General features: G+C 41.6%; 1 protein-coding gene across 1 annotated transcript; it reads right to left on the bottom strand.

The window, feature by feature from the left end:
- Positions 1-1,566: 1,566 nt before the first annotated feature.
- Positions 1,567-21,096, bottom strand: usp44 (ubiquitin specific peptidase 44). Its single transcript, XM_062996557.1, has 8 exons — positions 21,043-21,096; positions 15,138-15,393; positions 12,557-13,537; positions 9,717-9,974; positions 9,425-9,620; positions 8,399-8,507; positions 5,463-5,671; positions 1,567-4,561 (listed from the first exon to the last, which is right to left on the bottom strand). The coding sequence occupies exons 2-8, from the start codon at positions 15,312-15,314 to the stop codon at positions 4,431-4,433; spliced, it is 2,061 nt and encodes a 686-aa protein (XP_062852627.1). The 5' UTR covers positions 15,315-15,393; positions 21,043-21,096; the 3' UTR covers positions 1,567-4,430.
- Between the last annotated feature and the right edge of the window lie 1,391 nt (positions 21,097-22,487).

Genomic DNA, 22,487 nt, shown 5'->3' with positions numbered 1-22,487 from the left:
ATTTATTTTACTGAACAGAGTCTGTGGCCCGTCATTGCATTTTTTTTTCTAAATGCGGCCCCCAACTAGAAAAGTTTGGACACTCCTGCTGCATGGGGTATCGCCGGTTTGCCACTGCGACTTTGACCCTTGCTGTCTGGTTCAGGTCTTGGCACACAAGGCAAAGGAGCAGTGGACGTTCATGGTAATTCTCTGTGTTATTCGGAAAGAAAAGTTTGGACACCCCTGGCTTACATGATTCACTGGATCAGTTTTCTAAGTGCAGGATCTTTTACAGCCTGGAATCAAGTACTGCAATATAATTACTAGGCGATGCGTCTGATAATCCGATTGGCTGCTTAGCTTTACGTAGTATTTACACTGACAGCATTTAGCTGATGCTTTTTATCCAAAGTAAACTACAACTTGTGGCTGAACACAATGCAAGTAATATAAGGTTAAGGACCTTGCTCAGGGCTCAACAGCTGCAACCTGGCTGTGGTAGGGCTTGAACCTGCAACCTTTCGATAACTTAAGTCCAGTATTTTAATCTCGAAGATACCACTGCATGATGTTTGGTAATGCACTGCTTCTAAAAGATGAGATTTTTGATACGACTGTATCTCTGAAAGGGCTGCCTTGTAGCATCCATGTTTCATTTTTGTAAATCTAATAAAGTAATAAAATATCGACCTTCATTTGCTGAATATGTGGCTGTTTTTTATTTATTTATTTCACACTGTGATATTCAGGATCTGATATATTAGTTAACAACAATATTTTATGAACGCCGTCTTCTGCACTACTTACACTAACACTGTCTATCAAACTACAATAATCTAAATGTTAATGATACCAGCCAGGCTCCCGGACACAGGCGGCTCTGGTGTGATTACAACATTCCTGCCCACAGGGTGCTGTTGGCTGGATATTTTTGGTTGGAGGACTATTCTCAGTCCAGCAGTGACAGTGAGGTGTTCTTCAGCAGCGCTGCCGTGTCTGATCCACTCAAACCAGCACAACACACACTAACACACCACCACCATGTCAGTGTCACTGCAGTGCTGAGAATGATCCACCATTTAAATAATACCTGCTCAGTGTGACCATTAAAGAACAGTGTTGAAAGGGGGCTAACAAAGCATGCAGAGAAACAGATAGACTACAGTCAGTAATTGTAGAACTACAAAGTGGTAAATGTAGCTAATAAAATGGACAGTGAGTGTAGAAACAGGAAGGTGGTTTTAATGATATGGCTGATCGGTGTGTAATAAAATAATTAATTACTTAAACCCAGCGAGCCATAAGAAAACCTGGGTTTGGGACAGGCGCTATATAAATTAAAATTATTATTATTATTAAGCAAATTCGGCTGATAGAGATAATCAGTTTGCATGTTCTCCCTGTGTCCACAAGTCTAAAGATATGCAGTAAGGCCAACTGGAGCTCAAAATTGCCCGAAGCGTGAGCTCTGTGATGCACTGGCGACCTGTCCAGGGTGTTCCCTGCCATTTGCTCAATGAATCGGACCCACCACGACCCTGACCAGGATGAAGCGGTTGTAAAAAAAAGACAAGACACGTAATGCAACGTCGATCTTCTGGAAAAATGCAAAAATAGTCTCATTTTATTGAGGTAAATTTCTCTATAAACTGAGGTAACAATTTGCATAGTTGTATATCTATACCTGCCTGGTGAGGAGAGGAGCAACTCGAACAGGAGAGCAAAACCAAAACAGATTCATACACCACAATCCTACAAAACATTCACTCATTCACTCGTACGTACAGCATACGGCTCGTTCGCTGGTGTGAACATCAGGTTTCTCTAAAAAAAATAGAATTAAAAAAAACATCTCTGAGCGTATAAAAGTACATTCTGGAAAATCGAAACAAGCGCTCAATCTGGATTGATCAAGAGCTGGTAACACTGGATTCGCCTTAATATAGCGGTGTAAAAAATGTCAGGGCACTTGAAGTGATTCTGGTCTCACACACACCACCATAGTGACGTCACAGTCATGTCATTTTCTAATCCATCCCCTTTGAACGAGGGCTGACAAATCTGGAAACAGTTGAAGATCAGGTTGTATCAGCACTTTGGTTTGGTAAATGTATGTACAGTGAATCTGAATTAAAATTAAAGCCACACATTAAAATAAAATCCTCGCTCACTTACGACGTACAGGATGCACTAATGCCTCTGACTGAAGCCCAGTTCGAATGGGATCGTTTTTTTTTTTTTTTTTTTTACATCGGTACCTGCGGTAACTCCATCATTTAAGAGCTTTTAATACGAGGGATCTTTAAAAAGTGGTGAGGGTGGAGGAGGAGGTGGAGTAATCACTCGTGTCTGAGAGACTGAGAGACGCTTATAGTCCGGATTTAGCGGCATCTGATTTGCACCTTTTTGGACGCTCAAAGAAGCTTTAAGGGGAAGAAGATTTTCATGTGATGATGTGAAAGCAGCGCTGCATCAGTGGCTACGAGCTCAACCAAAAACATTATTTGCTGACGGGATTAAAAAGTTGGTATGACGCTGGGAAAATGCATAGGAAGGAGACGCGATTTGTTTGTTTTTTTAAGTTAAAAAAGTGCGGAAACTTTTTGAAGAACCCTTGAACATTTTGGTGTTGGGAAGAGACGTGTGCTGCGTCACTGAATAAAATAACAGATGCTGTGTCCCAAACTACATAGTACTTCATGAACAGGTTATTGCTCGTACGCCACATTCCTGCTGGTTTTGATGCTGACCTGCATCAATGTGGAGATCACGTTTAATCCTCCAGACTAAGCATCTAGTCACATTCATAAATGGCTGATGTGGGTGTATGTTTGAATACCGTTAAGGCACAAGCTTTAAAAAGTCATAGCCGCTCAGGTGGTGCAGCCATCTCAGCACTGCCATCCGCCTGGGCTGGGCGGCTACATGAACGTTTGGCTGTTCTTCATCCAGGGAGGGAGCCGGATAGGGTCCTCATAATTTCGCATTTACGACCTCTGCTGGCTGGTTGATGGCGTCTGCACAGAGTAGAGGAATAATGCTGATCCCCGTACACAAGGCTGATTCGCATATGAACTCGCCTCGTGCAGGTGACAAGATGCAGTTGGCTACTGCTCACATGTCGGAGGGTGCGCGTGTCTGTTTGCTCTTCTCAATCAGGGTCGGGGGTCAGCACCAGTAGAGAGGAAGCATAACGCAATTGGGTAAAAATTGGATGCACTAAAAATCGGGAAAAATAAAAAAATGTGGCGCAGCGGGATAATCCGCTAACATACCAGCGCCGAGATTCTGAACTCCTGGGTTTATCTTGGCTGTGCTACCGGTCGGCTGGACGCCCTCTAGCAGGCACAATTGACCTTTACTCCACCACAGTCATGTCGTTTGAACTCCTGGGTTTATCTTGGCTGCGCTACCGGTCAGCTGGACGCCCTCTAGCAGGCACAATTGACCTCTACTCCACCACAGTCACGTTGTTTACTAATCAATCCCTTTCAAAAGAGGGCCGACAAATCTGGAAACAGTTGAAGATCAGGTTGTATCTACACTTTGGTTCGAGGGCAGAGTGAGAAAGTAAATCTATATATGAAGACAAAATTGGCCTCCAGTCTGATGTGTGGGTAAAGACCGGACTAAGGGGTGGGGTTATTAATGCTGTGTAAGGACCTTGGTTGCACAGGGTGCCTGTACAGAAAGTAGAAGAGAGCAGAGATTGGGGTTTGGCTCTCACGTGCAAATCCACCAAAGTATGGGAAAGTAAGAAGGGATTGGGGAATACAGGGGTTGGGGTCCCCAGAGGTGGATTGGCTACGATCATTGTGAGATTGTGAGAGTAAAATGCATAAAAAGTTCTATAAAACTTCAGTGGTTGGTAAGAAAACATGCAGCCACACCAGCCCGTCGTGAAGAACATGATGTTCTTGCTTCAGGCATGCGAAAGGTACGCGTGTAAGTGCCACTCGCATCCCAGTTGAACGCTATTACACATAAATATACAACAAGAGGCTTGTGAAAGACCTTCAAATTAGACAAATAGAGAAAATAAAACAATCCTTGATGAAACGACCACTACTGGCATTTTGTTTTCACACGTGGGTTCCAATTTAACCTGCAGGATTTAGGAATAGCTGCTGATTTCCTTCTGCGCACAAGCAGAAGCTCTAGGTGGGAGGTCACTCATCCCGGAGTAACTGGAGTATTACATATACACACAACATATTAACAAAGTCACCCTGAGAAATGAATCCCATTCGAATCGGGCTCAAGACTAACGTCTTCATGTTCTCACACACACACACTCACACAGCTACAATCACAGCCAGAGTGCCCACTGCTGGACCGACACTCCTGCAAACACACGGTCCGGTCCGGTCCATCTGCAAACCGTTTCAACACGACCGTATAAACAGAACGTCTCTGGGGCCGATGGGCAGCTCGGCGGCGGCGACGGGTCATAAATCGCCGGCCTTGATTTTGTCCTGAGAGCTTCTCTGGGTGTAGAAGAGAATGTAGGCCTGCGCTTTACACACCTCCTCCACCGCACACACGCTCAGCTTCGAGTCGTTACAGTGCACCCAAAATCCTGAGGAAACAAAACACACAGAGAGATTGTTAGATTATTTATTTATTAGGATTTTAACGTCATATTTTACACTCTGGTTACATTCATCACAGGAATGGTAAATACTGGTTACACAAGATTCATCAGTTCCAGTTTAAGGCCAGCTGTAGCCTAGTGTTTAAGGTACTGGATTAGTGATCAGAGGGTCGCTGGTTCAAGACCCACCACTGCCAGGTTGCTGCCCTTGAGCAAGGCCCTCAATTGCTCAGACTGTATACTGTAACTGTAATGTAAGTCGCTTTGGATAAAGGCGTCTGCTAAATGCCGAAAATGTAAACATATGTCATGGACATGTTTGTATCTCCAATTCACCTCACTTGCACGTCTTTGGACTGTGGGAGGAAACCGGAGCTCCCAGAGGAAACCCACACAGACACGGGGAGAACATGCAAACTCCACACAGAAAGGACCCGGACCGCCGCACCTGGGAAGGACCTTCTTGTTGTGAGGCGAGCCAGGAACCCCATCATTTCATTTTCATCAACCACTTTATACTGGTCAGGGCTGTACCAGGTCCAGTTTAACTGGGAATCACTGGGCACCAATCTTTTACAGGGCTCTGGTCATCCCCCCTCACCCTCAGCCAAAGCCAATCATGTCTGTACAGATGCCTGGCCAGCTAATAGCACAGCTGAGAGTCGAACCCAGATCTCAGTGGCGGTGGGCTAGTGTAACAGGCTGTTGTATCAACCGAAAATAAATACCATAAGTACTGTGGTGGAACTGCGAGGGTTCCAACAATTAAGTAAGGAAAAGTAGTTTATTCATTCTCTCATTTGTTTCCAGATCTTTTTCATTATTAAAATGAGGGTTATTTAATAATTTGTTAATTTATTTAATAATCATCATATCTCTTTCCTACCTCCTTCTGTGTTGTAGCAGAAGGATGTGTAATGGCCTGAGCCGAAGCCCTTCCCATGATGCATCACAACAGCAGAGAGCTGGTAGAGAAAATGCTGAGGGCGAAGCGAGGTGTTGGAGGCGGAGTCTTTGCAGTACGGCTCCATGTTTAACTCCTGCTCGAACTCCACATGAACGCCGATCTTCTCCCTGTGGTTACGACCCGACCACCTATGGACACACACACACACGCACACACACACCAAGCAACACATCCACAACACACACACACACACATATATATATACAGTGGGGGAAATAAGTATTTGATCCCCTGCTGATTTTGTAAGTTTACCCCCTTACAAAGACTTGAACAGTCTATAATTTTTATGGAAGGTTTATTTTAACAGAGAGAGACAGAATATCAACAAAAAATCCAGAAAAAAAAACATTAAATAAAAGTTATAAATTAATTTGTATTTAATTAAGGGAAATAAGTATTTGATCCCCTACCAACCAGCAAGAATTCTGGTTGGTAGAGCAGAGGGACTTTGCGGGCACTGCAGGATCTCAATCCATTACGGCGAAGTGTGTTACTAATGGTTTTCTTGGTGACTGTGCTCCCAGCTCCCTTGAGATCATTGACGAGCTCCTCCCGTGTAATTCTGGACTGACCTCACCTTTCTCAGAATCATTCTTACCCCACCAGGTGAGATCTTGCATGGAGCTCCAGAGCGAGGGTGATTGACTGTGATCTTGTATTTCTTCCATTTTCGAATGATCGCACCAACAGTGGTCTCTTTCTCACCAAGCTTCTTGCTGATGGTCTTGTAGCCCATTCCAGCCTTGTGCAGGTCTACAATCTTGTCCCTGACGTCCTTTGATAGCTCTTTGGTCTTGCCCATGGTGGTCGAGAGATTTGAACGGAAGAAACTGATTCTGTTACAGGAGTCTTTTATACAGGGACAGGACTAATTTGTGTGCCTCATGTGCACATAACCGGTCTGTGGGGGTCAGAATTCTTGCTGGTTGGTAGGGGATCAAATACTCATTTCCCTTAATTAAATACAAATTAATTTACAACTTTTATTTCATGTTTTTTTTCTTGATTTTTTGTTGATATTCTGTCTCTCTCTGTTAAAATAAACCTTCCATAAAAATTATAGACTGTTCAAGTCTTTGTAACTTACAAAATCAGCAGGGGATCAAATACTTATTTTCCCCACTGTATGTATATACAGTATATATATATACAGTGTATCACAAAAGTGAGTACACCCCTCACATTTCTGCAGATATTTAAGTATATCTTTTCATGGGACAACACTGACAAAATGACACTTTGACACAATGAAAAGTAGTCTGTGTGCAGCTTATATAACAGTGTAAATTTATTCTTCCCTCAAAATAACTCAATATACAGCCATTAATGTCTAAACCACCGGCAACAAAAGTGAGTACACCCCTAAGAGACTACACCCCTAAATATCCAAATTGAGCACTGCTTGTCATTTTCCCTCCAAAATGTCATGTGATTTGTTAGTGTTACTAGGTCTCAGGTGTGCATAGGGAGCAGGTGTGTTCAATTTAGTAGTACAGCTCTCACACTCTCTCATACTGGTCACTGAAAGTTCCAACATGGCACCTCATGGCAAAGAACTCTCTAAGGATCTTAAAAGACGAATTGTTGCGCTACATGAAGATGGCCAAGGCTACAAGAAGATTGCCAACACCCTAAAACTTAGCTGCAGCACAGTGGCCAAGATCATCCAGCGTTTTAAAAGAGCAGGGTCCACTCAGAACAGACCTCGCATTGGTCGTCCAAAGAAGCTGAGTGCACGTGCTCAGCGTCACATCCAACTGCTGTCTTTGAAAGATAGGCGCAGGAGTGCTGTCAGCATTGCTGCAGAGATTGAAAAGGTAGGGGGTCAGCCTGTCAGTGCTCAGACCATACGCCGCACACTACATCAAATTGGTCTGCATGGCTGTCACCCCAGAAGGAAGCCTCTTCTGAAGTCTCTACACAAGAAAGCCCGCAAACAGTTGCTGAAGACATGTCAACAAAGGACATGGATTACTGGAACCATGTCCTATGGTCTGATGAGACCAAGATTAATTTGTTTGGTTCAGATGGTCTCAAGCATGTGTGGCGGCAATCAGGTGAGGAGTACAAAGATAAGTGTGTCATGCCTACAGTCAAGCATGGTGGTGGGAATGCCATGGTCTGGGGCTGCATGAGTGCAGCAGGTGTTGGGGAGTTACATTTCATTGAGGGACACATGAACTCCAATATGTACTGTGAAATACTGAAGCAGAGCATGATCCCCTCCCTCTGGAAACTGGGTCGCAGGGCAGTGTTCCAGCATGATAATGACCCCAAACACACCTCTAACACGACCACTGCTTTATTGAAGAGGCTGAGGGTAAAGGTGATGGACTGGCCAAGCATGTCTCCAGACCTAAACCCAATAGAACATCTTTGGGGCATCCTCAAGCGGAAGGTGGAGGAGCGCAAAGTCTCGAATATCCGCCAGCTCCGTGATGTCGTCATGGAGGAGTGGAAAAGCATTCCAGTGGCAACCTGTGAAGCTCTGGTAAACTCCATGCCCAGGAGAGTTAAGGCAGTTCTGGGAAATAATGGTGGCCACACAAAATATTGACACTTCAGGAACTTTCACTAAGGGGTGTACTCACTTTTGTTGCCGGTGGTTTAGACATTAATGGCTGTATATTGAGTTATTTTGAGGGAAGAATAAATTTACACTGTTATATAAGCTGCACACAGACTACTTTTCATTGTGTCAGTGTCATTTTGTCAGTGTTGTCGCATGAAAAGATATACTTAAATATCTGCAGAAATGTGAGGGGTGTACTCACTTTTGTGATACACTGTATATGAATACCAAGCAACACATCCACAACACACACACATTAAGGTGTGCACGCTCATTCGTGTACCTGAAGCGCTTGAGGTGCAGTCGCAGGACGTGAGGCAGTTTGTAGACCATCAGCTGCTTCTGAGCTTTCGTCAGAACCACCTGCTTAGAGCAGAACCGCCGCCTATTATCTACCAGAAAACAAAGATACTCATACTGTGTTCCATCAAGCATGACAAGCAATGGAATGACAATGCTAGCTGGAAACACTAAACTCGTAGGTACCAGAAAAAGAACAAATTTCTTTTCAAAAATTAGTCTTGCACCCTTGCTGCCACTCAAGAGACCAACCGGTATGGACAAGTTTGGTTTATTAAATTATTAGGATTTTAACTCACGCCCCATGCAGACATGGGATAAAGACTGGTATGGACAAAACAATGCAGTAGTACCATAACAGTATTACTGATGTTCAGACTTGGGCTTCTATTTCCGTGCTGTAACAGTCTTGTCCTCTTGATTTGTCCCTTCTGCTCCTGTCCCTCCTGTCCCTGACTTATCCCCCTGCCCCTGACCTGTCTTTCGGTCCCTCCTGCCCTTGACTTGCCTTTCTGTCCCTGACCTGTCTTCCTGTCCCTCCTGCCCCTTGACTTGCCCTCCTGTCCCTCGACTTGCCCTCCTGTGCCTCCTGCCCGACTTGCCCTCCTGTGCCTCCTGCCCCTGACTCCTGTCCTCCTGCTATTTCTATGTTTGTTAAACACACAGACGGTTTCTGTTTTCCTTTCCTTTATTTCGGTAATTCATTATTAGATGTTAATGAACGCATTATCAATAAAAAAATTTTTTTTTTAAGTACTCTATTGTACATGCGCAGTCTTATGCAACAGTTTAAACACCTCTGGTCAAATGTGTCATGTGACTGTTTTGTATATATATATATATTTTTTTTTTTGTTATTTATTTCCTTCTTTTTATTATTTTTCCTACAACTGTAATTAAGCTTTGGGAATACGAATGTCCTTATTCGTCATGCCAATAAAGCTACAACTGAGTTGAGTGTATATGAGCGGTATGTGTGTGTGTGTTACGGATGATGGGTCAGACTCACTGTTGCAGTGGTCACAGGCGTATATTGCTCCCTCTAGCGCCTCCGTTTCTGTAAACTTGGCCAACATCTCAGTCAGTCCACACGGAACCTGCGCAGCATCCTTACTGTTGCTATGGTAACGCTCGGGGAACTCCAAGGACAGGTCCCAAAAAGGCTCCACCGTGTTCGAGCGATGGTCGCAGGCCAGACACCTCACCTGGTGACAGACACAGAGACGTGTGAGGTGTGTGTGTGTGTGTGTGTGTGTGTGTGTGCTGAACTGCTTCTGTTCGACATGACGACCTGAACTCACCTGGCTCAGCAGCTGGCCGTGGAAGATGGTATTGACCACGCTAAGGACCTGTTTGATCATCCGTCTCTGATTGGACGGCACGGTGGCGGGTGTGAGTGTTCCGGTGCGTTCCAGTTCGTGCTGGACTTTATCGAGGAGCTCGCACAGGAACTCCTGAGCGTCCTGCTGGGCGTAGCCCCGAAACGCCGGGATTAACTGCCAGACTGAGTGTAGCATCGCGAACGGAGACACCAGCGCCCACTTTCCTGACCACATTACCTACACACACACAAAAACTTAAAAACATAAGCATGCAGTGCTGTGAAGGCCAAAAAGTATTTGGCCACCCCAATTTCTTCTATTTTTGCCAATTTGTCACATTTAAATGTTTCAGATTCTTCAACTATTTTGATTATTATTATTCAAAACCTATATCACCCCTGTGAAAAGTAATTGCCCCCTGAACCTAATAACTGTTTGTGCCAACTTTGACAGTTAGAACTGCAATTAAACATTTACAGTTAATCGTGATGACGTCACTGTGGAGGAATTTAAAAGAATGACTTTATCTGACATATATACATATACACGTGTTTAGTACAACAAAATTATTTCTCCTCATATCCCAGCTTGTTTGGAAGCTGGGGTCAGAGCGCAGGGTCAGCCACTGTACGGCGCCCCGGAGCAGACAGGGTTAAAGGGTCTTGCTCAAGGGCCCAACAGTGGCTGCATAGCTAAGCCTGGACTGCCTTGAACTGGCAATTGTCATCAATTGATATTCCAAAGCTCTATCTGCTAGGCTACCACTGTGCCACTTTTTCAACTCTATTATTTTAATTGGGCTACACTGGAGGGTTTTCAAGCATGAATTTCCTGTTTAATGTCCTGCCACAGCACCTCAATGGAATTCAAGTCAGGACTTCGACTCGGCTGCTCCAGATTCTTCGTTTTGTTTCTTTTAAGCCAGAGGTGGATTTGCTTGTGTGCTTCGGATCACTCGGCTGCTGCACAACCCAACTGGACCTGAGCTTTGGGTCACAAATGTACTGGTGCCACAAAGTCGAATCAGTTCATCTGAACACAGAGTTTGGTCACTCATCTAGGCGACTTCTTTAATCTGAGCTGGTGGTGAATACCCCGACATTGTATGCAGCCGATTTGCATAGAGACTGAAACCGGGACAACTGAACAGGTGATCGGGTCTATGTGCAAATCACAATTACCATTAATTATAATGCCCACATGTGTTATTCACATGTGGTGGTATTTACCAGCTTAGACTGAAGAAGTCACCTGGATGAGTGACTAAACTTATTTCCACACCAAACTTAATGTGACCAAAGTTAATAATGTGATCAGGGTGTGTCTCTGATCCGCACATGAACTCGCCTCGTGCATGTGAAAAGATGCAGTCGGCCTTTGGATTGTTTTTGGTCAGCGGTGGTTTGTGCTGTGCCATTTTACCCAGCGTCTATCTTATTGTAAAATCATGGGCATTGACCTTGACTGAAGCAAGTGAGGCCTGCAGTTCTTCACATGTTTGTTGGGTTCCTTTGTGACCTCCTGGATGAGCCCTTGCACACTACCAGCCAATTTATTACTAACAGTTAAAAATAGGTTTCATGGACATGACAAGTCTAGTGCATTTTACCAGCCTTCCCAGTCACCAGATCCGATCCAGTAGAGCACACTGGGATCAGGTCAACGTAGACCAAATATCCCAAAGTGTGGGTGGGAGGAAAAGTAATTGGAGACTGAGAGATGCTTATAGTCCAGATTTAGCTCCATCTGATTTCCACCTTTTTGGACGCTTAAAGAAGCTTTAAGGCAGGGGTGTCAAACTCATTTTCACCGAGGGCCACATCTGCATTATGGTGGCCCTCAAAGGGCCGATTGTAACGTATCCTGCTGCGATTGCAGTCTGGCCTTTATTTCTTAGACAATTTGTTGTTTTTCTTGGAGGCTAAATTTAGCATACTTAGCTCCCTGTTTGTTGTCAAAATGCCAAATTTATATTGTATAACTATGCTGTATATCTATTTAGTACTCCTTTAGCACCGACACGGCCTCAAAACACAAGAGACGTACCGGTTTTTCTTCTTGGAGCACAAACTTGTATTGGCTTTCCCATCTTTCATTCTGCATCAATTTTCTCTTCTTGGACATTTAGGGATTATTTTAGATTATTTTAAATATAGATATTTCTTAACATCACTTGTTGGAAAACCGCCTCAGTTAAAGGCTGATGTAGAAACACTGTCATCTAGTGGCGGGATGTGAGATGCAGTAACTTTGCGGGTCACAAAATCAACATAAATTGTGAGAGATGCAGTTTATGTACGATTTTACAGTGATTTTAAGACAATCATACACCTTTTAAGCTCTCGCGGGCCACATAAAATGACACGGTGGGCCAGATTCGGCCCGCGGGCCTTGAGTTTGTGATGATGATGTAAAGGCAGCGCTGCATCAGTGGCTACACACTCAACCAAACACGTTTTGCTGACGGCATTAAAAAGTTGGTACGACGCTGGGAAAATGAATCGAGGGTGAACATGTAGAAAAGTGTTATTGTTATTTGTTTTTGTAATTCTTAATAAATAGAGTTTTAAAAAGAAAGTGCGGAAACTTTTTGAAGAACCCCGTATACATATCTATATATATGTTTTTAGTCAGGAATAATTAAGGAATTTGAGGATTATTTCTGTATTACCTTGGGTGAGAATAAAAAGGTCAGTAATTGTATACATCCAGATTGAGTTAGGCATCCCTATTTTAACCCTAATAAACAACACTGGTTGAGGTTTGGCCCCTTAAAATAGATCCAGGTGACAAAAGAAAACTATAAATAAATAAAATACCTGGAACAGAGTGTGCAGCTCGTGGCAGAGCGAGATGTGTTTGGAACTCGGTTCTTTGGGCTGGATGAGCTCCATGCTGCGTGAGCGCGAGGCTCCACCGCTGAGCCCCGATCCCTGACCCGGGGACTTCGTCTGGTTCCCGTGCTGCGCCGTGAGCCCTAGTTTACGGCTAACCGCGGAGGCTAGCAGCTCCAGCGCCTGGTTCAGATCCAGTCTGAGAAAACACTCCCTGAACACGTGAAGGTGACTGAGAACCTGCAGTATGGAGTTCATGTAGCACGTGTTGCCCAGGTTCCTTAAACCCGTCACACCCGGCGTAACCGTGGGTCTCCTCTTAATCGGGGAGTCGCCTTTACAGCTAGGCGGCGCTTGAGTCCGTTTCGTCCTGACCGCAGGTGCCGGCCTCTTCTGAGGCGTTTTATCTTTACGAGTCCGTGCTTTAGGGGGCGGAGCCGGCTTGCGTTTAACAGACTGGCGAGAAGCGCCACGCGCCACCAACGTCGCTTTCAGACTCTGCGTCTGGATCCGGCTGCTCTTCCGCGGCGGCGCGCTCTCCAGTTCCTCTCGGAGCTGGCGTTTGAGCAGAAGCCTCCTCTCCCGCGCCTCCCTTCTGCACTCCTCTTCCTCCTCGCGCTGCCGCTCCTCCTCCAGGAACCTCTTGCCCCGCTCCGTGCTGCCGAACCAGGCGCGGAAGATGCGGCCCATGAGCGCCCGGCGTCGGTGCCACAGCGCGGTGAACATGCGGTCCTCGCCGCGCAGCTGCAACTCCTGAGCATTTCCGTGATCTGGTGGGGCGGCACCGGACCGCAAGGTGCGCCCGCTGCGGGTGGTTACCTCGTAGCACTGACTCTTGATGGCACCGAGGGTGCTGCGCAGCAGCTTCAGGTCACCTGTGGCGTTGTCGTTTAGCACGTAGTCGTCGCATAAATAACAGAAGACGTACAGCTCGTTCACCTCCAACGCCAGCGGGTGTCGCTGTTCCTTCAGAAACACAAAATGAGAGGAACCAATGGTTAGAGAGAAAGGCCACTGAATAAGGCCAACATACACAAGAACGTAATGACATAGAAAACTACACGTTTTTACATTTACAGTTGCAGCATTTAGCAGACAATTTTAATCCAAAGTGACTTAAACCAAATACAGTTTGAGCTATTGAGGGTTAAGGGCCTTGTTCAAGGGCCCAACAGTGGCAACTTGGTGATGGTGAGGCTTGAACCAGCAACCTTATGTATACTAGTCCAGTACCTTAATCGCTGAGCTAGCACTGGCCTTGTTTTTCCTTTGGGCTGGTCCGTTCATCTTTTAGGGGCCACCACAGTAGATCACTCTGGTCCGCGTACCAGAACAGGCGCAGTATCCAATAGCGTATCCAATTACCTAATTGTGTTATGCTTCCTCTCTACCGATGCCGATCCCTGCCCTGATTGAGGAGAGCAAGACTGACACACGCCACTCCGAGTTCATATGCGGATCAGCTTTGTGTACGGAGAGACACACCCTGATCAACACATTTTTCCATCAACCAGCCAGCAGATTTCAGAATTGCCTCAGTTATGAGGAACCCTATCCGGCTCCCTCCCTGTATGAACAACAGCCAATTGTTGTTCATTTAGGCGCCCAGCCTGCCAGTAGCAGAGCTGAGTTTCGAGGAACGAACGTTTTTTAACACTGCGCCACCTGAACGCCAATATGACTGTTCTGACTATGGATGTAACGATGCACCACAAGACAGTTAAAAATCGATTCACATGTGTAGCGATTCAAATGGGTTTAACATGTATAATGAATCAATATTCACTTTAAACAGCACAGGGCGCTGGCGCTATTCACCTCGCCTGGTCGACGTCACTACAGGGTTGCCAGGTTCGAAATTTTCCAGCCAAATTTGTTTATGTGAGGATGCTTTCTTTATTTGTATTATTCATTTATTTAATGTTTGATTTGTTTTAAAATTTCATTTCAGTTTTTTTTACACAAAAAGGGAAATGTGCAGCATTATTTTGCATAGTTTGTACCTACCTTAGAAAAGAGGGCATTCATTATTTAGATAAATAAAAAATACAGTATTTCTTTTTTTAAAGAGAAATAATAAAAGGAATTTGTCATAATTTGTCTTCAATTTCATTTTGTTTAAAAAATCAGGAAAAAATCGTATCGAGAATCGCATCGTTGGTAGAGTGTATCGTTACATCCCTAGTTCTGACGCAAATGGGACTGGCACCAAGTGTGCACTCATATTTACACAAACTTAGCTGCTGTATGATCGCTGGGACCGCCTCATATTTCATACGCTACATGAATGAAAATGTTAAATCGCTAAACACAAACCTTACATTTTGAATTTCACAGCAAATTGCATGTTATACTGGAGATGGCTCATTTCACGGCCTGTGATGCAATTTTCAGAGCTGTGAATTAGGTTGGGCCTTAGTACAAGTAATCTGCACTGTAGAGGTACGGTGTAGGTTACTTGTCAATAAAAACAACCACTAAACATGAGATCATGAATATTAAAACCATCCTATACCACAGGGTACAGCGCCGGGGGAAAGGGGCAGAATGAATCACACAGTGGTACCTGGAAGTGCTGCAGTGCATGCTCCTCGATGAAGCGTCCACAGGCCACATGTGAGCAGCTGAGACACGCCCAGACCGACTCGGTGGTGTTACAGTCCACACAGTGCCATTTCTGAGGGTTTAGGATGGAGTGGTCCTGCGCGAGCCTCAAGCGACCCACGTGCTTACACCTGTCCATCACAGTCAATCACACACCCATCACATGATCGCCGACGGCAGCCAGGGGAACAGCGGCCTCCCACCGAGGAGAACGTCATCTGATACAGTGAGAATACAAACACACCAACAAATACAGGTCACGACTATACTGGTAATTACAACGTGTACTGGTGTTATAGAGAAAAAGAGCTGGAGTACTGGTTTGTGTTATAGAGAAAAAGAGCTGGATTAATGGTTTGTGTTATAGAGAAAAAGAGCTGGATTACTGGTTTGTGTTAGAGAAAAAGAGCTGGATTACTGGTTTGTGTTAGAGAAAAAGAGCTGGATTACTGGTTTGTGTTAGAGAAAAAGAGCTGGATTACTGGTTTGTGTTAGAGAAAAAGAGCTGGATTACTGGTTTGTGTTAGAGAAAAAGAGCTGGATTACTGGTTTGTGTTATAGAGAAAGTGAGCTGGATTACTGGTTGGTTGTTACTGGTGTTATAGAGAAAAAGAGCTGGAGTACTGGTTTGTGTTATAGAGAAAGTGAGCTGGATTACTGGTTGGATGATACTGGTGTTATAGAGAAAAAGAGCTGGATTACTGGTTTGTGTTATAGAGAAGATGAGCTGGATTACTGGTTGGTGATACTGGTGTTATAGAGAAAAAGAGCTGGATTACTGGTTTGTGTTATAAAGAAAAAGAGCTGGATTACTGGTTTGTGTTATAGAGAAAGTGAGCTGGATTACTGGTTTGTGTTATAGAGAAAAAGAGCTGGATTACTGGTTGGTTGATACTGGTGTTATAGAGAAAAAGAGCTGGATTACTGGTTTGTGTTATAGAGAAAAAGAGCTGGATTACTGGTTTGTGTTACAGAGAAAGTGAGCTGGATTACTGGTTGGTTGATACTGGGGTTATAGAGAAAAAGAGCTGGATTACAGGTTGGTGTTATAGAGAAAGTGAGCTGGATTACTGGTTGGTTGATACTGGTGTTATAGAGAAAAAGAGCTGGATTACTGGTTTGTGTTATAAAGAAAAAGAGCTGGATTACTGGTTTGTGTTATAGAGAAAGTGAGCTGGATTACTGGTTTGTGTTATAGAGAAAAAGAGCTGGATTACTGGTTTGTGTTAGAGAAAAAGAGCTGGATTACTGGTTTGTGTTATAGAGAAAGTGAGCTGGATTACTGGTTTGTGTTATAGAGAAAGTGAGCTGGATTACTGGTTGGTTGATACTGGTGTTATAGAGAAAAAGAGCTGGATTACTGGTTTGTGTTATAGAGAAAGTGAGCTGGATTACTGGTTGGTTGATACTGGTGTTATAAAGAAAAAGAGCTGGATTACTGGTTTGTGTTATAGAGAAAAAGAGCTGGATTACTGGTTTGTGTTATAGAGAAAGTGAGCTGGATTACTGGTTTGTGTTATAGAGAAAAAGAGCTGAATTACTGGTTTGTGTTATAAAGAAAAAGAGCTGGATTACTGGTTTGTGTTATAAAGAAAAAGAGCTGGATTACTGGTTTGTGTTATAGAGAAAGTGAGCTGGATTACTGGTTGGTTAATACTGGTGTTATAGAGAAAAAGAGCTGGATTACTGGTTTGTGTTATAGAGAAAAAGAGCTGGATTACTGGTTTGTGTTATAGAGAAAAAGAGCTGGATTACTGGTTTGTGTTATAGAGAAAGTGAGCTGGATTACTGGTTTGTGTTATAGAGAAAGTGAGCTGGATTACTGGTTTGTGTTATAGAGAAAAAGAGCTGGATTACTGGTTTGTGTTATAGAGAAAAAGAGCTGGATTACTGGTTTGTGTTATAGAGAAAGTGAGCTGGATTACTGGTTGGTTGATACTGGTGTTATAGAGAAAAAGAGCTGGATTACAGGTTTGTGTTATAGAGAAAGTGAGCTGGATTACTGGTTTGTGTTATAGAGAAAAAGAGCTGGATTACTGGTTTGTGTTATAGAGAAAGTGAGCTGGATTACTGGTTTGTGTTATAGAGAAAGTGAGCTGGATTACTGGTTTGTGTTATAGAGAAAAAGAGCTGGATTACTGGTTTGTGTTATAGAGAAAAAGAGCTGGATTACTGGTTTGTGTTATAGAGAAAGTGAGCTGGATTACTGGTTGGTTGATACTGGTGTTACAGAGAAAAAGAGCTGGATTACTGGTTGGTGTTATAAAGAAAAAGAGCTGGATTACTGGTTTGTGTTATAGAGAAAGTGAGCTGGATTACTGGTTTGTGTTATAGAGAAAAAGAGCTGGATTACTGGTTTGTGTTAGAGAAAAAGAGCTGGATTACTGGTTTGTGTTATAGAGAAAGTGAGCTGGATTACTGGTTTGTGTTATAGAGAAAGTGAGCTGGATTACTGGTTGGTTGATACTGGTGTTATAGAGAAAAAGAGCTGGATTACTGGTTTGTGTTATAGAGAAAGTGAGCTGGATTACTGGTTGGTTGATACTGGTGTTATAGAGAAAAAGAGCTGGATTACTGGTTTGTGTTATAGAGAAAAAGAGCTGGATTACTGGTTTGTGTTATAGAGAAAGTGAGCTGGATTACTGGTTTGTGTTATAGAGAAAAAGAGCTGAATTACTGGTTTGTGTTATAAAGAAAAAGAGCTGGATTACTGGTTTGTGTTATAAAGAAAAAGAGCTGGATTACTGGTTTGTGTTATAGAGAAAGTGAGCTGCATTACTGGTTGGTTAATACTGGTGTTATAGAGAAAAAGAGCTGGATTACTGGTTTGTGTTATAGAGAAAAAGAGCTGGATTACTGGTTTGTGTTATAGAGAAAAAGAGCTGGATTACTGGTTTGTGTTAGAGAAAAAGAGCTGGATTACTGGTTTGTGTTATAGAGAAAGTGAGCTGGATTACTGGTTTGTGTTATAGAGAAAGTGAGCTGGATTACTGGTTTGTGTTATAGAGAAAAAGAGCTGGATTACTGGTTTGTGTTATAGAGAAAGTGAGCTGGATTACTGGTTTGTGTTATAGAGAAAGTGAGCTGGATTACTGGTTGGATGATACTGGTGTTATAAAGAAAAAGAGCTGGATTACTGGTTTGTGTTATAGAGAAAGTGAGCTGGATTACTGGTTTGTGTTATAGAAAAAAAGAGCTGGATTACTGGTTTGTGTTATAGAGAAAGTGAGCTGGATTACTGGTATGTGTTATAGAGAAAAAGAGCTGGATTACTGGTTTGTGTTATAGAGAAAGTGAGCTGGATTACTGGTTTGTGTTATAGAGAAAGTGAGCTGAATTACTGGTTGGATGATACTGGTGTTATAAAGAAAAAGAGCTGGATTACTGGTTTGTGTTATAGAGAAAGTGAGCTAGATTACTGGTTTGTGTTATAGAGAAAGTGAGCTGGATTACTGGTTGGATGATACTGGTGTTATAGAGAAAAAGAGCTGGATTACTGGTTTGTGTTATAGAGAAAGTGAGCTGGATTACTGGTATGTGTTATAGAGAAAAAGAGCTGGATTACTGGTTTGTGTTATAGAGAAAGTGAGCTGGATTACTGGTTTGTGTTATAGAGAAAGTGAGCTGAATTACTGGTTGGATGATACTGGTGTTATAGAGAAAGTGAGCTGGATTACTGGTTTGTGTTATAGAGAAAGTGAGCTGGATTACTGGTTTGTGTTATAGAGACAGTGAGCTGGATTACTGGTTTGTGTTATAGAGAAAGTGAGCTGAATTACTGGTTGGATGATACTGGTGTTATAGAGAAAGTGAGCTGGATTACTGGTTTGTGTTATAGAGAAAGTGAGCTGGATTACTGGTTGGTTGATACTGGTGTTGTAGAGAAAGTGAGCTGGATTACTGGTTTGTGTTATAGAGAAGTGAGCTGGATTACTGGTTTGTGTTATAGAGAAAGTGAGCTGGATTACTGGTTGGATGATACTGGTGTTATAGAGAAAGTGAGCTGGATTACTGGTTGGTTGATACTGGTGTTATAGAGAAAGTGAGCAGGATTACTGGTTGGTTGATACTGGTGTTATAGAGAAAGTGAGCAGGATTACTGATTGGATGATACTGGTGTTATAGAGAAAGTGAGCTGGATTACTGGTTGGTTGATACTGGTGTTATAGAGAAAGTGAGCTGGATTACTGGTTGGATGATACTGGTGTTATAGAGAAAGTGAGCTGGATTACTGGTGATACTGGTGTTATAGAGAAAGTGAGCTGGATTACTGGTTGGTTGATACTGGTGTTATAGAGAAAGTGAGCTGGATTACTGGTTGGTTGATACTGGTGTTATAGAGAAAGTGAGCTGGATTACTGGTTGGTTGATACTGGTGTTATAGAGAAAGTGAACTGGATTACTGGTTGGTTGATACTGGTGTTATAGAGAAAGTGAGCTGGATTACTGGTTGGATGATACTGGTGTTATAGAGAAAGTGAGCTGGATTACTGGTGATACTGGTGTTATAGAGAAAGTGAGCTGGATTACTGGTTGGTTGATACTGGTGTTATAGAGAAAGTGAGCTGGATTACTGGTTGGTTGATACTGGTGTTATAGAGAAAGTGAGCTGGATTACTGGTTGGTTGATACTGGTGTTATAGAGAAAGTGAACTGGATTACTGGTTGGTTGATACTGGTGTTATAGAGAAAGTGAGCTGGATTACTGGTTGGTTGATACTGGCGTTATAGAGAAAGTGAGCTGGATTACTGGTTGGTTGATACTGGTGTTATAGAGAAAGTGAGTAGGATTACTGGTTGGTTGATACTGGTGTTATAGAGAAAGTGAGCTGGATTACTGGTTGGTTGATACTGGTGTTATAGAGAAAGTGAGCTGGATTACTGGTTGGTTGATACTGGTGTTATAGAGAAAGTGAGCTGGATTACTGGTTGGTTGATACTGGTGTTATAGAGAAAGTGAGCTGGATTACTGGTTGGTTGATACTGGTGTTATAGAGAAAGTGAGCTGGATTACTGGTTGGTTGATACTGGTGTTATAGAGAAAGTGAGCTGGATTACTGGTTGGTTGATACTGGTGTTATAGAGAAAGTGAGCTGGATTACTGGTTGGTTGATACTGGTGTTATAGAGAAAGTGAGCTGGATTACTGGTTGGTTGATACTGGTGTTATAGAGAAAGTGAGCTGGATTACTGGTTGGTTGATACTGGTGTTATAGAGAAAGTGAGCTGGATTACTGGTTGGTTGATACTGGTGTTATAGAGAAAGAGAGCTGGATTACTGGTTGGTTGATACTGGTGTTATAGAGAAAGTGAGCTGGATTACTGGTTGGTTGATACTGGTGTTATAGAGAAAGTGAGCTGGATTACTGGTTGGTTGATACTGGTGTTATAGAGAAAGTGAGCTGGATTACTGGTTGGTTGATACTGGTGTTATAGAGAAAGTGAGCTGGATTACTGGTTGGTTGATACTGGTGTTATAGAGAAAGTGAGCTGGATTACTGGTTGGTTGATACTGGTGTTATAGAGAAAGTGAGCTGGATTAATGGTGATACTGGTGTTGAAGGTAAAGTGATAATGTTATTGTAATGTTGTTATTCATTATTATGAATGTTATTATTTATATTTCAGTAATGAATGAGTAGTTAGTGATGTAATAAAGTATGTGTTAGTATAAGAACAGTCTCTCTCTCTCTCTTATTATTTACTTCTATAACTCATGTTAGCATTAGCCTGATCTAAGTTTAAGCTGTTGGAACAGACGCTAGAAGAACTCAGAGCTGTATTTCTTCATCTCTCTATAATAACACATCACATGTAATACTGACACAGTGGAGATTTGTGTAATTGAGTGAATAATTCAGTACATACCGGATTTATTCTCTGTCTGAACTCACAGCTCGGAAACAACCTCAGCCGCCATCTTGTCCACAAATTGTCGCGTGGTCTGCGACATGACGTCAAAGGTCACTGACGTCATATCGCGCTCAATGTTTTAAACAAAATAAATAATTCTGTAAAATCTTCATAAAAACAGTTCAATTCTTTTGTAAATTTTCTCATTTGCAACTTTTTTATTTCGGCTGTAAGACAAATTGGAAATAAAGAATTATAAATATTAATATTGTTGTTTTGTTGTAGTTGTTACTATTATTATAATTATACTATATAGTTATATTATTATGCTATAGTTACTATTATTATAATTTTTATTATAATTATTATTTTTACATTTTAATTTTTAAGATGCAAGAACAACTTTTTTAAGTTTGCTTTAATTATAGGTACTGTAGAATATATTGTTATTTGTTTCCTTTAACGCTTTGATACGAAAAACATCTATTATTATTATTATTACTATTATTATTATTATTATATAAAAATAACGGAATTAGTAGTTTGTACTAAACAATTTTGATCTGGTGCTTCTTGCGGCTTCTTTCATAAACGTAAACAAAAATTAAAAGCCCGTCTGGTGACGTCATTTCCACTAATCTGTATTTCCTTTATAATTTATATAATTAAAAAAAAACACTTTATTATACCACTTAATCAACCAACAACCAAATATAATAACGACAACAATAGTAACAACAACAAGAATAAAAAACAACAACGACAAAAATAATAATATTACGATAACAACAATTTTGACAATGACAGTAATAACATTCTTATCTTACTTAACATAAGTATATTTAAAAAAAATAAATCAAATCAAATAAATAATAAAAAAAAATGATTTAATAACTACGGGAATAAAAATTGTAATTTAATATTTAATAAAAACAATAATAACGGAAAACATAAAAATTTATAATTAATCAACAAGCTTATAAATCAATACGTATTCACTTATTTACAACATAAAGCAAATAACTGAATACGTAAATAAGATCAGTAAATTAATAAATAAATAAATAATAAGAGAATGAAAAATAAAGTAATGGTAAATAAATCAATTCATGAAATAAATAAATAAATAACATTATTGTCATAAACAGTTGATAAAATAAAAAAATTAATATATTTCAGATGTTTTTATAAACAATTGATAGAATCAATACATAAATAATTTACAGATGTTTTTTATGAACAATTAATACAGATGTTTTTTTCTAAAATAAACAAATAATTTACAGATGTTTTTTATTAAGAATTGATAAAAAAAAATAATTAAATCAATAAATAAATTACAGATGTTCTTCATGAAATAAATAAATAAATTACAGTTTTTATGAACAATTATAAAATAATTCAATAAACAAATTATTCAATTACAGATGTTTTTCTATAAACAATTGATAAAATAAATA

The sequence above is a fragment of the Trichomycterus rosablanca genome, chromosome 1, assembly GCF_030014385.1.
Source record: "Trichomycterus rosablanca isolate fTriRos1 chromosome 1, fTriRos1.hap1, whole genome shotgun sequence".
Lineage (NCBI taxonomy): Eukaryota > Metazoa > Chordata > Actinopteri > Siluriformes > Trichomycteridae > Trichomycterus > Trichomycterus rosablanca.
This window is presented reverse-complemented; position numbering and strand designations above follow the sequence as displayed.

Excerpts from the sequence above, each read along its gene's own strand:
- usp44 (XM_062996557.1), bottom strand. The coding sequence starts at position 15,314 with ATGGACAGGTGTAAGCACGTGGGTCGCTTGAGGCTCGCGCAGGACCAC. Across the intron at positions 9,621-9,716 it reads ACGGCCAGCTGCTGAGCCAG|GTGAGGTGTCTGGCCTGCGA; the intron begins GTGAGTTCAGGT and ends GTCTGTCACCAG. Across the intron at positions 5,672-8,398 it reads CTGCACCTCAAGCGCTTCAG|GTGGTCGGGTCGTAACCACA; the intron begins GTACACGAATGA and ends GTGTGTCCATAG.